General features: G+C 39.4%; 1 protein-coding gene across 14 annotated transcripts in view; it reads left to right on the forward strand.

The window, feature by feature from the left end:
* CFAP54 (cilia and flagella associated protein 54) overlaps positions 1-16,125 on the forward strand; it is a 308,554-nt gene that overhangs the window by 189,524 nt on the left and 102,905 nt on the right. For all 14 annotated transcript variants that reach the window (XR_011502650.1, XM_070507105.1, XM_070507102.1 and 11 more), the window contains 5 exons: positions 1,182-1,389; positions 3,469-3,548; positions 5,131-5,300; positions 13,391-13,496; positions 15,559-15,706. Coding sequence is in view for 13 of the 14 variants with exons in the window: in XM_070507105.1 (XP_070363206.1) it covers positions 1,182-1,389; positions 3,469-3,548; positions 5,131-5,300; positions 13,391-13,496; positions 15,559-15,706 (712 nt within the window). In the remaining variant the exon portion in view is untranslated. The remainder of the gene's footprint in view (positions 1-1,181; positions 1,390-3,468; positions 3,549-5,130; positions 5,301-13,390; positions 13,497-15,558; positions 15,707-16,125) is intronic.

Below are 16,125 nucleotides of genomic sequence, written 5' to 3' on the forward strand. Positions count from 1 at the left end.
CCCAGTGTAAGCCATTGGTGACCTTGACCAAAGAGTTTCAATGTAGGGATGGAGTGGGTTTAAAACCGAATGAGAGAATTTGGAATTTTGACAATTCTTTAGGGCATTGCTGTAAAGGGAAGTGAGAATTAGGGTGATAGCTGGAGAGGGAAGTCAGAGTATGGAGAGTTTTTGGTTTTTTGAGACAGAGGAGAAGATAGCATGGCTGTGTGCTGATGGGAATGTCTCTGTAGAAAGGGAACATTTATGCTGTAGGAGAGAATGGCTGAGTAGACCAGTGGGGACAGGATCCATGGCCTAAGTGGCAGGAAGGAAGGCAGAGTGGTGGGGCAGATGCTTGGGTATATGGAAGGGATGGAGCTGTGGGGTCTGTGGACACTACTTTGACTGCTTCAGTTTTCTCTGTTCAGTAGAGGAAGGAAGGTAATCAGCTGGGAGGAGGTTCGGGGAGGAAGGGTTAGAATTCAGAAACGAGAAGAGTGCGAAACGGTTGTCGAGGAGAGAAGGAAAGCGAATGGCCTGGGAACATGTAGGATGATGACCAGGCAGCACCGAGGTTTGGTCAGGAATTTAAAGTGGGACCACTTAGCAGGATTGCATGATTTTCTCCAGCCTTCTTCAACTGCCCCCAGAGGTTCAGATTGGATTTTACCAGGGCTAGGATTTTGCCGAGGAAGTGTGCACGCACGGAAGAGGGGTCGGGGAGCTGAGGGTCGGGGAACGAGGTAGAGTTCGAATGATTGAGCGTGCCGTTGAAGCTGGGTAGGGAGCTTGCTTGTCCACCCATTTCCCCCCATGGCTGTCCTAGGAGCTCTCATTTACTCATGCTGAAGCAGAGCGGCTGGTGTGCTTGGCTAATGAGCTTTTGCAGTTTCTCTATTTTGATAAGGTTCCCCTCCCTGGCTCTCAGCACCAAGGTTGCTCTCATTATGCGGCATGGCTGGGCTCATGAGGCACAGGTCACAAATTGTCACACATTGGTGGGGAATGGCAGAAACACTGTGTAACTACTGGGATAGTTCTGACATTATGTGTCTCTCTCAATAGACCTTCTATTTACGGTACCTCATGTCCATCTCTGTATTCCTTTATCCAACACCAAATGGGAAATGCAAAAGGGGACTGAAGCTAATGATATCTCAAAACAATATTTTACTAATTTGCTTTTTTCATTATTTTAGGCACTTGATGAATTAATAAGTAAAGACTCGCCTGTAATTCTGCTTACAATTGGCCAACAACATCTCTTAAATAAGTTTTCTTTCGTTAAAGCATACTTTTTCATAAATGTGGCTGCAACAATAAATTGTGTCCCAGAAAATACAGTGAAAACAGTCCACCACAGCCTTGTTTCTCAGAGGAGTAGAGCAAACCTCACAACCTTGAAAGGTAATCTTTTATTTTTTGCTTGCTTCTCTTTTTCCTGCCTTTCCCTAACTATTTGGCACTCCACTCCCAATAATCTATATGAACAAACTAGTACATATTCTTCCGTATTTTTCTCTGAGCTCACCTAATGACACACATATGTGCTTATGTCTAGGTATGTTCATATCCCTATCCATCCATGTATAGCCATATTCATACACTTTTTCATATACATACGTACAAAATAGGATTTGTCATGTGTTTACAAAATGGTATATTTTACATTTTCCTGCATCTTGCATTTCTCATGCAGAAAAACCTCACTGAAACCACTCTGAGTCAACTGCTTCGCTTTGGTCCACTGTACTGGCTGTGTAGTCATCTACACTGTGAATATCCCATGGTTTATTTAACCATTCCTCAACTGACATGCAGTTACTTTGTTTCAAGCAAACAGTGCTGAAGCGCTACATATCCTTATAATATAGTATATACTTCTATATATATTTATGGGTCATGGTATATATGGATTTTTCAAATGTATTAGATGTTGCCTTAAAAATAGTTGTTTTTCACCATTAAGTATGATGTTAACTGTGGGTTTCTCATAGATGTCCTTTATCAGGTAGAGGAATTTCTCTTCTGTTCTTAGTTTGTTGAGTAATTTTATCACGAAAAGGTGTTGGATTTTATTAAATGCCTTTTCTGCATCTATTAAGACGATTATATGGCTTTTGTTTTTTATTCTATTGATATAATGCATTACATTAGTTGATTTTTGAGTGTTTAACCAACCTTGCTTTCTTGGGATAAATTCCCAAGGCCATGGTGTATAATTCTTTTTATACGTTGATATATCCTGTCAGTATTTTGTTTAGGATTTTTGCATCTATATTCATAAGAGCTGTTGGCGTGTAGTTTTCTTTTCTTGTGCTGTCTTTGTCTAGTTTTGGTATCAGAGTAATCTTGGTCCCTGTCATAAAAGGTAAGTTTTATTGTTATTCAGGTATGATGAGGCCAGCAAATCAGGAGATGACTGCCGTTGGAAACATAGTTTGTTATTTCCTCCCAAGAGGAGGGGCATGCCACGACATGGGAGGGCCATACAGGGCAGGGTCACTCAGGAGGCTGGGGGAGCATTGAGGAAAACGTGGGTCAAACTCTTCCTCGGGTCTCTCGCCTTCTGATACTCATCCCAGGGTGCTCCATACCCATCTCCAGGCATTCATTTTCTATCTGTGTCTCTCTCACTTTCCCCCTTAGCGGAGAAGACCCAGTCCCAGATCTGGGATTTTCCCAATGCTCAAGCCCTCTCTCATCCTCAGCTGACCCCTAGCTCCAGAGCCTCCTAATTTAGGAGAAGAGCCAGCCAGGTTGGAGTTGGAAAAAGAGAGGGAGTCAGGTGTGCTCGGTCCCATGTTATTCTAGACTCCCTCTTCCCGCTGACAGTCTCTTTGGGTGGGTAATTTTGGCAGTAATTTCCAGTCAAATGATGATGAGTAGTTTTTCTCTCTCCTCTGTAGTCTAGAAGCCATGTTTAGTAAAGCAGAAAAAGTCTGTGATCTGAGTTCTCTCACTTCTCCTCGGCTCAGAATAAGCGCTGGCCTCAGATGGTGGGTGGGTATGCTGAGAGATTTGAGGATTGTGCTGTTCCCATGGTCTCACTCTCTGCTCTTAAGCGTGAGGGGCTTGTGCAAATCAGCAGAACTGTGGCTTCCAAGGAGATCTTATTGAAATATTATAAGCATCTGGAAGACCTAAAATACTGTGAGGACCTTAAGGGGTCCTTGGATCCCAAGGGAGGAGCTACTACTTTATATCAGTAGCTGATAACTTAGAAACATTGAAAAGCATCACTGAGCATCCATAAGATCTTTTCAGAATGGTCTGATTTGTTGTAAGCATCAGCCGCAGTCTTCTAATGTGTGATATTTAGGGACCATTCCATAAAGCAATATGCTTCTAATTAACGTTGTGGTTGTTTTTTTAACATTAAATTTAAGGATGGTTTCCCAACTAATGACGAGTTTTATAAAATAGAATTAATATTTAAACTAATCACAGATATCCTTGGTTTTTCCAAAATTTTTTATCTTATAGATCTATGTTTAAAGGAGGAAGTAAACTCAGTTTATCAGCTTCCAAAAATGAAAGATGACTTAACCCTTAGCACACTAAAGGTAAATTTGAGAATTTTTTCAATTTGTAGCATATCAGTTACCAAAATGCCCACTTTTAGGCCCTGGACAGGCCCACTGTCAGGGTTTGCTTTCTCTTGGGAGACCAGGTATGTTTTCTTGTGTAAGCATGGGGTGGGGCAGAGATGAAGTCTACTCCCCATGAGAAAAGTGGAGGCCCAGAGGGTCCGACTTTGACTATACAACCCGATGAAGGCACTGTGGAAAATATGATTCATTACTTGATGGGATTTGAGTATTCATGCCCTGTTTCACATTTCCTAATAATAACAGCGATCACAATAGCAAGAACAGCAGCCACCACTTCTTCAGTGCTTACTACATGATGGGCACTTTGCATAATTATTTAGTTTTCACAACTCTATGATGTTGGTATTAATCTTTTTGGAACTAGGTTGTGCTGAACCGTGAGTAAATTGAGGCTTAGACAGTAAGAAATTCACTAAGGCCATACAACTAATAAACTATGGATCATGTTCTCAACCATTATACTAAATTACCCTAGCACTTATATAATATTTACTGCTCTGTACAAACAAGTTTTTAGAGACCTGTACTTTGATATATAGGTTGGTCCTTTTCTCTTTTGCCATGTTAAGTTGCTATTTACTGTTGACCATCTTCTGTAAAATCTTATTATCTTCACATTACCATTTGAGTGACCATAGTTTATTTTGAAATACAGTAGATTCTCATTGTTCACAGATTCAGTATTTGCTAATTTGGCTACCTGCTAAAATTAATTTGTCACCTCAAAATCAATACTCGTGGCTCTTTTGTGGTCATTTGCAGAGCATGGAAAAATATGAGTTACGCAACACGCACGTTCCCGACTGTTGAACCAGGCAATGTTCTTTTTTGTTTCCACTTTCATACCATAAGCAAGTATCCTTTTCATGGTCTATTTATTGCCACTTTTTTTTTTTTTTGCATTTTTGTGCTTTTCTTTTGGTGGTGATTTCACTATTTGAAATGGTCCCTACGTGTAGGGCTGTGTGCTGTTTAGTGCTCCTAAGTGCAAGAAGGCTGTGATGTGCCTTATGGAGAAAATGTGTGTTAAATAAGCTTCAGGCAGGCATGTATAATAGAGCCATGGGCTGTGAGTTCAAGGTTAATGAGTCTACTATATATTAAATGATGTGTCTTTAAATATAAACACACATTAAACAAGGTTATGTATTGATTGGTTGACAAAAGTATTGTGACCAGAGGCTCGCAGGAATCTATCCCTGTGTTTCCACTAGGAACAATGGCTCAGGATTTGCTAATTCAGTGTTTGCAGCAACTTTGTAGAATGTAACTATTGTGAATAATGAGCATCGCCTGTGTGTACAATAAAAAGTAACTGTTGTACAGGCTTATTCTGGCCATTACTTTCCTTTCCATTCTTTGTTCTCTTTTTCTGTTCGATGAGCTCTTTTCTCTAATGTTTATATTCAAATTTCCTTTTTGGTCTTCCATTTATTGTTACTTTTCAGTACATGAAAAATATTCGATGAATAAGAAGGAGACATTATTTGTATTATTTCTGAACTTACGTGATTGTGTGGTGTTCTTCCTTTAGTCAGTTCTACTGATGGAAGCTGAAGACCAGCTAAACCTCCTTGTGTCAGAGATGGAGCATCCAGGCCACAAGAACCTCGCTCAGTGTTCTGTTGGCGAGCTGGAGATTGTGGTGGAGGCCAGGCTTCAGCTCGCGGCAATTGCCCTGCAGAGACACTGGGCGGCATACAGGTAAGTCTCTTCACGCACAGAATAGAGTTTCTTCCTCACCCTAATTTGTCAGAGGGAAAGGGTGTGAAAGCAAGGAGATCCATTGGGAAGCTATTCTAATAAGGAGAAAGATGTTAGTAGTTCTGACCAGGGTGGTAGCACTGGAGGGAGTGATAAGTAATTGGATGCTGGGTATATTTTGAAGGTAGAGCCATTAGAATTTGCTGATGCATTGGATGTAGAGTTGTGAGAAAAAGAGAGGACTTAAAAGAGAAGTTGTCACTAACCAAAATGGGAAGGACTGTGGAGTGCAGCTCATTTAGGGGAAAGAGCAGGAGTGAAATTTTGGACATGTTTAGATTGAGATGTCCCTTTGATGTACAATTGAAGATGTCGAATATTTTTGGAGTCTTTGGAGTACGGACAGTATTTAGAGCCTTTTTGCTGAATGAGCTTCATAAGGAAATGTGAGTAGATGGAAGAAAGAAAAGGACCAAGGACTGAGCCTGGGCTTGGTACTCTAACTTTACGAGACTGGGGAGTAAATGAGGAACCAGCAAAGGAGATTGAAGAGAAGTAGCCAGTAAATAGAAGAAAATCAAGAGATTATGGAATCCTGAAAGCCAAGTGAAAAAAGTGAATCAAGGAGAATGGAATGATCAACTGCGCCAAAAGCTCCTAATAGATTAAGATGAGGACAGAGAGTTGACCATTGGATTTAGCAATGTGGAGGCCATTGGTAACCTAGACAGAGTAATTTTAGGTGGTGGTGGAGGAAAGAGTGGTTTGATGAGAGAATGGGAAGGGGGAAATTAGAGCCCACGTGTAAAGATGATTCTTTTGAGGAGTTTTGCTGTACAGGAGGGTAGAGATATAGGATGACAGCAGTTGGTAGAAGTAGGGTCAAGACAAGTTTTCTTGAGATGGGAGAGAGAATACATTGTATGCTAGTGAAAATGACCCAGGAGAGAGGGAAAATTTGGTGCTATGATATAATTGGTACATAGTACAGCAGGATCCCAGTTCAGTCTGCTCTGTTTCTCTAACATAGAATAAAATTATCCCTAGTTTGGGATTCCAGAATGGTCTCTGAGGTCAAGGAAACCTGCTGCCTGCCCAAAGTATAGATGGAAAAAGGATAACCCAAGAGAAGTCCGTTCCTCAGATCTACACCCTTAACGATTGTGGGGTCTGAATTAGCACTGCCAATGAAATGCAGAAACCCTGAGAAATTAACCTTAAAACTGGTCCTGACATCATAGAGATGGAGCAGATGCAGAACCAGGACTGGCTCATAGACATTAACCTAGGTGGTGCAGGACTCCCATGGAAAATAACTCCCACTAAAGATACCACACAGTCAAATATCATAAACCAAATGAGGAAACAGCCATAAAAGAGTTAGCAGACGCAATAAATAGCAGTCTTCACAGCCCAAGAAAGAAACCCTTCAAAGATAGGAAGGGTGGAAGAGAATCTGTAAAGCACGGGTGAACAACATAAAAAAGAAACAGTTGAATTTGGAAAAGAACCACATAAAAATCTAGAAATGAAAAATATAGTCACTGAATATAAAGAAGAAATGATCAAATTAAATGAAAAAACAATTGTTCGATCTTTTCCTCTCCTTAACTTTCTCCTTTATACTGAAATTCCGTGCATTCAACGCCGTGCCTTAGTTTCCGAATTTGGAAGGGGAGTTGAATTTCAGGCTGTCGTTCTCTCTAACCAGGAGACACTAATCTGTAGCTTTCGTGAAGGGGAGAGCAGTTCAGCAGAAATCCTGCTTTGCTTTGATTGGAAACATACAATCATCTCATCAGGGTGAGCCTTGACTGACGGCCATTCCATGATTAACCACATCTAAATCTGATTTTATGCTAGAGACAGTGTTGGTTTTTGGAAATTTAAAATTTTTGTGGTTTCCAAGTAGTGATGAAAATTCATAAAGTCTGTTTGGAGCAGTGATTCTCAGTGTGGTCTGCAGCTCTCTAGGGATGTCCCCGAGACACTTTCAGGGGGTCTGTAAGGTCAGAACTATTTGTATAATGAAACTAAGATGTCATTTACCTTCTTCCTGGTTTTGTTATTTGCACTGATGCTTCAAAAGCAACAGTGGTAAAACTCCTGGCATCTCACCATGGATCAAAGAAGGGCCACGAAAGCATGCTAGAGGTCACTACATTCTTCACTGCAGCACACTTGCAATTAAAAAAACAAAAGCCAGTTTCACTTAATGCATTTGATGAAGCAGTAGGATCTGTTACATTTATGTCTTTACTCTTTTTTTTTCCTTGTGAGGAAGATTGGCCCTGAGCTAACATCTGTTGCTAATGTTCCTCCTTTTGCTTGAGGAAGGTTGTCACTGAGCTAACATCTGTGACAATCTTCCTTTGTTTTATGTGGGATGCTGCCACACCATGACTTGATGAGCTGTGCTAGGTTGGTGCCTAGGATTCAGACCTGTGAATCCTGGGCCACTGAAGTGGAGCGTGCGGACTCAACCACTATGCCACTGGGCTGGCTCCTATAAGTCCCTATTTCTTGAATATATTTTTAATGTTCTGTGGGAATATTAAATGAGAAATACACCTAAAACACTTCTGCTACATATCAAAGTCTGGAGGTTGTCTCGAGGAAGAACACGTATATGATTGAACTGAGGGCTGAATGAGCTATTTTTTTCACGGAACACCATTTTTATTTGGAAAAAAACAAAACCAAAACCGAACTAACAAACTATAGTTATTCAGACTTGAGTATTTGACAGGAATTTTATTGAAAATGAGCAAAATGAACATGCCACTTTTAGGCAAAAAACTAATAGTATTTGTTGCCAATGATAAAATCTAAACTTTGTTAGGAAAATTAGAATTTTGGAAAATTTGTATTTGCAACCATGAGCTTGACAGTTTTCTAATGCTTAGATTGTTCTGATGAGATTGGTGATAATATTAACAAGCATCATTTAAAAAAAATTGTCTAATGAAATATTTCAACATTAAGGGGGTTCACATAACTCAGGGGGCTAATATTTTCCAAATGACCAGTGGATGATGTTCCAGAATCCTGGGTAACAAGAGAGACCAATAGGTTTTAATGGAACAGAGTAGGAAAAGTTCATCAGTGTATGATATTTGATTTTCTACATTGCAAGAAACTTTTAAGAAAATATCACTTGTCACATTTTCATGTAGTATCAAAGAAGAAGGGTCAGCCCACCAACCCTGGTTATCTAATAGTAAAGATTCAGAAGTTGGAACGGACTGACAGCTCTAACAAATAAATCAAGGAAGAATATTCACAATTATCTGAAGAGGCCACTAAACTACTCCTCCCATTCCCGACAAGTATCCGCGTGAGGCCTAGCCTTCTTCATACACTTCAACCAAAACAATATGTCCCGACTGAGGGAATGCAGAAGCAGATAGGAAAATCTTCTATTAAGTAGATTTTCTCATAAGCCAGATGTTAAAGAGATTTGCAAAAATGCAAAAACAATGGTGTTCTTCTCATGCCGTTTCAATTTTTTTTGTTTCTTTTGGAAAATATAGTTGTTTTTCATAAAAATACATTATTGACATTAACATGTAATGAATTTGTTTTTGTTTTAAAATGAATTAATAAATATTAAGTTAAAAAATTTCTCAGCTTAAGTTTTAATATGGTAATTAGAGACCCACTGGTTTAGAGTATTGTCGCATATACAGCTGTATTTAGGACTACGGTGGTAGTTGACTGACGGTAAAATAGGCTTATCATAATAATATACCATTTGCCCCATTGAAGTTTGAAAAGAGAAGGAACTGTTACTAGATGATTTCCTCTAGAAAATATATGATTTGAATATATATAAATATAGTTAGAATATATAAATTTAGAGTGTATAAAAATATGGTTAGAATATATTAGAATTTATGTATTTCGTTTTAGAAACTAAAATATATATTTAAAATATTTTTATATATATTTATATTCTCTTTCTCTGTACATATGTGTATAAATATATATACAGAAAATGTACAACTACATAATTTCCTATAGAAGAATATACAACTCTTTTCTCCAAACCGTAACCCAGAGAGCAACCGCAGCCCTAGAAAATATTTGTCATTTACCCTCATTCTTTCCCCAGCTCTCTACACCCTTTTGGTATGGAAGATATGACTGACTTTTTTTTTTAGGGAGGAAGAAGGAAACAAGAAACTAAAAATTACAAAATGGCCACAGAAAGGAGTGTCATAATAGAACTTTAATTTGAAGACCAGATAGACATATGCAAATAACGTGCCAGTATCCTGGAATTGCTCCCGTTTTAAATACAGGAGCCTGGCCCTTGGGACAAAACCCGCAAAAACTTTGATGTTATTGCCTTTTTGCAGCAGAGTTGTCATTTAGGGAAGCCTGCTGTCAGGATGAATGAGTTTTTCCTACGTGAACTTTACCCCCCACGAGCTTCTGTTTGGATGCTGCTGAGAGTGTTGGCCAGTCCCTTTCCCAGATGACGGTTAGCTTGACATTTCCTGATACTTCTAATAAAATTATGTGTCAAGGAAATTGAAAGGCACATTCCCTACGGTGACAGGTAGAGTGAGCCGCACAGATTTTACGAGAACACACTGACCATTTTGTCATGAATGTTAATAAGAAATAAATGAGATCAAAGGTATTCAAACTGTATTTCTACTTCTTTTAGGGCTGCCTCTCTCTTTCAAAATCCTGTCTTTTTTTTTCTTAAATAAGTGTTCCTTTCTGTTCTCCTTTCTATTTAATTTATTGTCGAAATGGGATAACATTTGAGCCTTTTAATTTTGTGTCAGAATGAAACTTCCTTCCTTGGGGATTTTAGACTGCTTAGAGTGGGTAAGCCTCCTACACTGTCTGTCTCTCAAGCAGAGTGGAGAAACTAGAAATTTTGCACTGGCAACTAAGCAGTAGCAGGTGGATTAGGAGAAGCTAGTATGTTTATATTTTACTCACTAAGTTTTGGGATTAGCAAGATTTCAAACCTCATACCTCATTTCTCTTGGCGTCACAATTAGGGCTTCAAAATCAAAAGGGTGGGATGGGCGTTGCTTTCTTCTTCCGAGGTCCTCTAGTAGCCTCCTGTGCTGGCCTCCGAAGCCAGTCAGTAAACAAGGGGCCTTAGAAACGTGTGTGTGTCCTCCAGGAGGAAGCGTGTGGGGAGAGGGAATTCCGTACCTGTACACATACTGAATCAGCGTTACGTTCTTTGTTGTTGTTTTCTTGCTTTGTTTAGTTTTATTTTAAATAAAAATCAGTAAGCGTCTATGATCACAAACAAGACCTTAGAAAATATTCTACAAATATTTAAACCATTTTAATGAGTTAGTAGAATCTTGGGAGTTTAAAATTCAATAATTGCACAAAGGTTTTGATGCTGGTTAACAACTCAGAAAAAAAATCTATTTTATCCCCCCATATCCCCTGGCCTCCTCAGTACACTAGTGATAGTAACAGCTAGCATGCATTGGGTGTGTCTGTTTGCCAAGCACTCCTGTTTGCTCAGCATGCCCCACTCTCACCAGAATGCCAGCTGCTTTGAGGGCAGGGACTGTATCCATAGCCCCTAGATTTGTTCCTGGCCCATAGTAGGTGCTTAATACATATGTTCGAACAAATGAGAGTAAATCTCTCATTTAATCCTTATAATTCCATTTCATGAATTCTGCTAGGTTGAATTTGAGGCAAAAGGTATAACACCAGACAAAGAGGGCCTTCTATGCTGATAAAAGGTGCAGTCGACAATAGCAATATAACAATCATAACTAGGGCACCGAGTAACACTGTGCCAATCTAAACAAAACCACGCTTGGTAGAACTGTGCAAAGACAGCAGCCTTGTTATGGCACAGAGGTTGAGAGTGCAGGCTGGGGGCCAGCTGCCTGAGTTCTGATCCTGGCTCCTCTTCCGAGCTGTGCCACCTTAGGCAAGTCTTTAACATTTCTGTGTCTCCATTTCCTAATCTGTAAAATAGGGATGATAATATTATCTACCTTGTAGGTTTGTGGTGAAGATTAAGGGAATTAATTCACAGAAAGCACTTAACACAACACCTGACAGCTGATAAAGACTCAGTAAATACTAGTTATCATCATTTTTTTAAACAAGGATTGTGGGGGGAAAAAAGAAAAAGTAGGAAGTGAAAAGAGGCTTTAAATATGTAATTAAAAGTTATTAAAAGTTATTAAAATATGTAATTAAAAGTTGAGCATATGAACATACTCTAGAGCCTCTGGAGACTCCATCTTCTTACAAACATCCATGGACACGCATGGACCTCATCATAAACTAGGCCTGAAACCTCAGTAACTGGTGCAAAGAAGGAGGTGTACTGACCATGGTCCAGGGATGCGGGAGGCCTCTGGAATGTGTGTAGGGGGAAGTGATGTGATCTGATTTACATCTTGACGAGAGATCACTGCGGCTGCTGTGTGGAGACTAGGAATGCGGGGACAAGAGCCATGGCGGGGTGGTTGGTCAGCAAGCTCCCACAGTCATCCAGCCTGGAGATGACAGTGGCTTGGATGAAGGCATTAGCAGTGGAGGACATGAGGAGGTGAAGAGCTGCTGCCTGGTATCCATATTTTGAAGGTGAAGAACTGGTTGATTGAACATAGAGTGTGAGCCAAGGGGAAGCAATGGTGATACTGGGCTCTCTGTCAAGGCTAGAGAACAGGGAAGAAGAGCAGGTTTGGTGGAGGAGGTGGAAGCAAGGGGATCTGCTTTGAACCTATTTGAGCAGTTTCCTAGGGCTGCCTTAACAAAGTCCCCCAAACTGGGTGGCTTCAAATGACAGAATTTTCTCTCATAGTTCTGGAGGCTAGCAGTCCAAACTCAAGGGATCAGCAGGGCCGTGCTCTCTCTGACAGCTGTAGGCGAGGGTCCTTCCTTTCCTCTTCTAGCTTCTGGTGTTTGCTGGTAATCTTCGGTGTTTCTTGGCTTGAAGGTGAATCACTCCAGTCGCATGGCTGTCTTCTCCCTGTGTGTCTTCACAGCATCTTCCCTTTGTGCCTATCTGTCTCTCTATCCAAATTTCCCCTTTTTATAGGGACACCAGTGATATTGGATTAGCGTCCACCCTAGTGACCTTATATAACTTGCTTACCTCTGTAAAGACTCTTGCCAAATAAGGTCACACGCTGAGGTACTGAGAGTTAGGACTTCAACGTACCTTTTTTAGCGGGGGGACACAATTCAACCCATAACACCTGTTAAATGTGATTGTCTGTTAACTAGTCAAGTGGAGATATCAAATGGGGAATTAGATAGATGGCTATATGGTCCATTTGGCTTTCACCCAATCTTTCTGAGTTATAAAAAACACTACAATAAGCGTCTTCAGGTATGCAGATTGTTCTGTATTTTGAATTTTGTTTTGGAAAAGATTTTCAAAAGAAGAAGCCTCTTGATATAGTTTATTAAAATATTTTGAAAAAGTGTGACATCAGTTATAAATTTAACATTCTACAGAGGAAGGAGGATGTGATAGTTTGAAGTGCACAAAAATTTACATATGGAGCAACAGGAAGTAAGGAGAATTCCTATCTCCTGGCTTCTATTTTCTTAATTTAGTCCATTTCCCTTCTAGCACTGCTAGACACTGATTAAGCAATAATTTAGCTGAAGAGTTTCCATGTGTATAGTGTTAAGTAACACAGTTCTATAAGCTCAAAAGCTGGAGAACCACATTCTGATGTATACAAAATACATATGTGCTCGTTTTATTAATGAGATTGTCAGTAAATTTTGTTTTAGATCTTGGAAACATTCATTCATTTATTCACTCATCTTCATTTAAAAATGTGTTTTAGCTTCTGTCATGTCCCAGCCACTAGATGCTGGGTTTTAAGAAGGAATAAGACAAATCAGCTGAGACAAATTGTAGAGCAATTTACAAGCAATTAAATAGTGTGATAAGTACAACCCTGTGGTTAAAACCAGGGGGCTATTAGGGCACGTAGAAGGGGCACCCAACAGTTTCGAGGGTGGGTGGGGTGTGGGGAGGTTATGTGGAGGAAGAGACAGGAAATAACCTACAAATGCCACGGTGTAACCTAATAACATTTAAAATATATTCTCTATTTTAGTGCGGCAATGGTATTTTCCACACTTAAACTCCTCCAGGATTCAAAACTTTTTAAAAAGAAGGTAGTCCAAGATGACACAGAGACTTCTGTCTCTCCAGGAGCTTCTGTATGTATGAATTTAATGCTTCTGCTTTCAATACTTATTATGATAACTATGGGCAGGCTAGGAAATTGTCTAGTTAATTATTTGGGTGAAACAAAGGGTAAAGTAGAAAAAGCATTGAGTTCAGGGTAAAAAGATCTGTATTTAAGCCCTGTTGATGCCATTTATTAACTGGTGTACCTTGAGCAAGTCCCTTAAACTTTTTTTTTTAATTATGTAAACTCATTTGTGAACTGATGGAATTGGATGTAATAACCACTAAAGTCCCATGAGAGGTATCATTCTAGTATCCTAGATCTGATTTCACTAGCAAATGAAGTTGTTTCGCAAGCCTTGCTCTTCATTTCCCTTTTGAATTTATTACTTCTTCAGCATTACCAGTATGGCACCTCTTGTGCTGTTTCCCACTTTGAATTTCTCATAGTTAGATTCTTCCACCTTTGAGCTCTCAAATCTATTTGACAACTGGTATCGCACATTCTTTGAAATTTTATTGGACTTTGGTAAGACCAAGTAATTTAATAATATAGGATTGTTTGGGATTAAAATATAAAGTTTCAAATCACATAGAATCCTTGTTCTTATTTTAAGCTTTACTATTAAAATCGCTAATATCTAGTGTCATTACAAAAAGCAAAACTAATTGTCCTAAGTAGAGACTTATTTTGTACTATATTAAAAGCAATAAAAAAGCTAAAAAGCAATCTAATTCTAAAAATTGTTTCAGAGCAGCAGTAGTTTCCAGTTGGGGGCTGTTTTGCCTCCCAGGGGACACTGGCAATGTCTGGAGACATTTTGGTTGTCACAACTAGAGGCGGGTGCTAATGGCATCTAGTGGGGAGAGGTCAGAGATGTTGCTAAATATTCTATAATTAATAGGACAATCCTCCACATCACTTATCGGACCCAAAATGTCAAAGGTTGAGAAACCCTGATTTAGATTAAGCATAACTTGGCTTTTCAATACTAACAGGAATGTAGGCATTGAGAGTTTAAGGGCATTTTTGATATATTTCTAATCTACACACTAGACTCCTCGAGTACCTGGTGTGCCCGTTCTAATCACCATCCTGCCTTGGGCCCTCCGTTCACTTCTAACTCTGTTCCCAGGCACAGCTCACATTGCTCTCCTGCGCTTCACCTGTCTGTCACATTCCAGCCGCCTTCAGATCCGTGTAGCCGCTGCTTGATAGCAGGTGTTGCTGGTTGGTTGGAGATGATGAGCTGTCAGAGATGCATAGCAGGAAATTCCTAGAGCAAATGGCTGTTGTCCTAGATGATATTAAAGTTGCAAGGTGTCTAAGATTGATTCCCCTCCGGAATAACTTCCCTTTGCACCTCCCTCCCAGTGGCTCTGAACATTGGCCACCCTTTGTAAAGTGTAATGATGAGGATGGTGAATCAGTTACAATGTATGTTTGCGATTAGAACAGCGAACAACAGTATAACAGTGGATTAGCGCTGTGGGCTCTAAATTCAGAAAGACATAGGTTTGAATCCCACCTCTGCCAAAATAGGATGGAGTTTAAGCAAATAGTTCACCTTTCTACGTCTCAGTTCTCCCATCTGTAAAACAGAAATAATAATAGCCCCTTTTGGACTTGTCAGGAGGATTCAATGAGATAATGTATATAGAGCCTGTAGTCCAGTGCCTGGCACAGAATGAACCCTCAATAAATACTTGCCAGTATTATTATTTTTCAACCTTTAAAATGATGTTTACAAAATTTTTGAAGACATGGAAACTGCTGATAATATGATTTGCAATGAAAAATTCAGACTGCAGAACTGTTTTTCAACAATAGGTATAGAAAAAAAAGAAAAGCTGAAAAGCAGTATACCAAAATGTTAACAGAGGATTGCACGATTATTGGTGATTTTATTTCTTTTTTTGGTGTCTGTTTTTTATATTTTGTAGAATATGCAAGAATATTTTGTAAAATTAAAAAATTTAATACTATTAGACAGTATCAGATGCTTCTCTTAACTTGCATTATATTTAGCGTCTGGCTAGAACTTTGACATTATGAAATGGGAAGATAACCATCATTTTAATGTTGTTTAGGCCACTGAAAATAAAGATGATAATGAGTTTTTAGATCCTATTTCCCTAAATTCTCGAGAATATTTCAACATTCATCTGTGGTTGAGGTGCCGCTTAGCATTGGTGACTGCATTTGTTGCACAGATTCGTGGCGTTGGAATCGTGAAAGGTACAAATATCCTATTCTCTTAACCAGTGTTTTCACAAAAATTAATTTTATTTAGGCAATGGAGGTTTTATTGTGATATATTTTATTATAACATTAACATTTTATAACTTTCTAGCTTGATCTGTTTCCAGAATTAAAAATTCATGTTATTAAGTAGAATAATCATTTTCAGGACCAGCCTTGGTGGCCTAGCGGTTAAATTCAGTGCGCTGCACTTTGGCAGCCTGGATTTGGTTCCCAGGCACAGACCTACACTGTTTTGTTAGCGGCCATCCTGTGCTGGTGGCCCACGTACTGAAAAACAGAGGAAGATTGGCACAGATGTTAGCTCAGAGTGAATCTTCCTCAGCAAAAGAACAAAAAAGAGAATAACCATTTTCCACAGTCCCTTGTATCACTGAGAAGGACATATATGTTAA

The sequence above is a fragment of the Equus asinus genome, chromosome 4 (assembly GCF_041296235.1).
Source record: "Equus asinus isolate D_3611 breed Donkey chromosome 4, EquAss-T2T_v2, whole genome shotgun sequence".
In the NCBI taxonomy this organism is placed as follows: domain Eukaryota; kingdom Metazoa; phylum Chordata; class Mammalia; order Perissodactyla; family Equidae; genus Equus; species Equus asinus.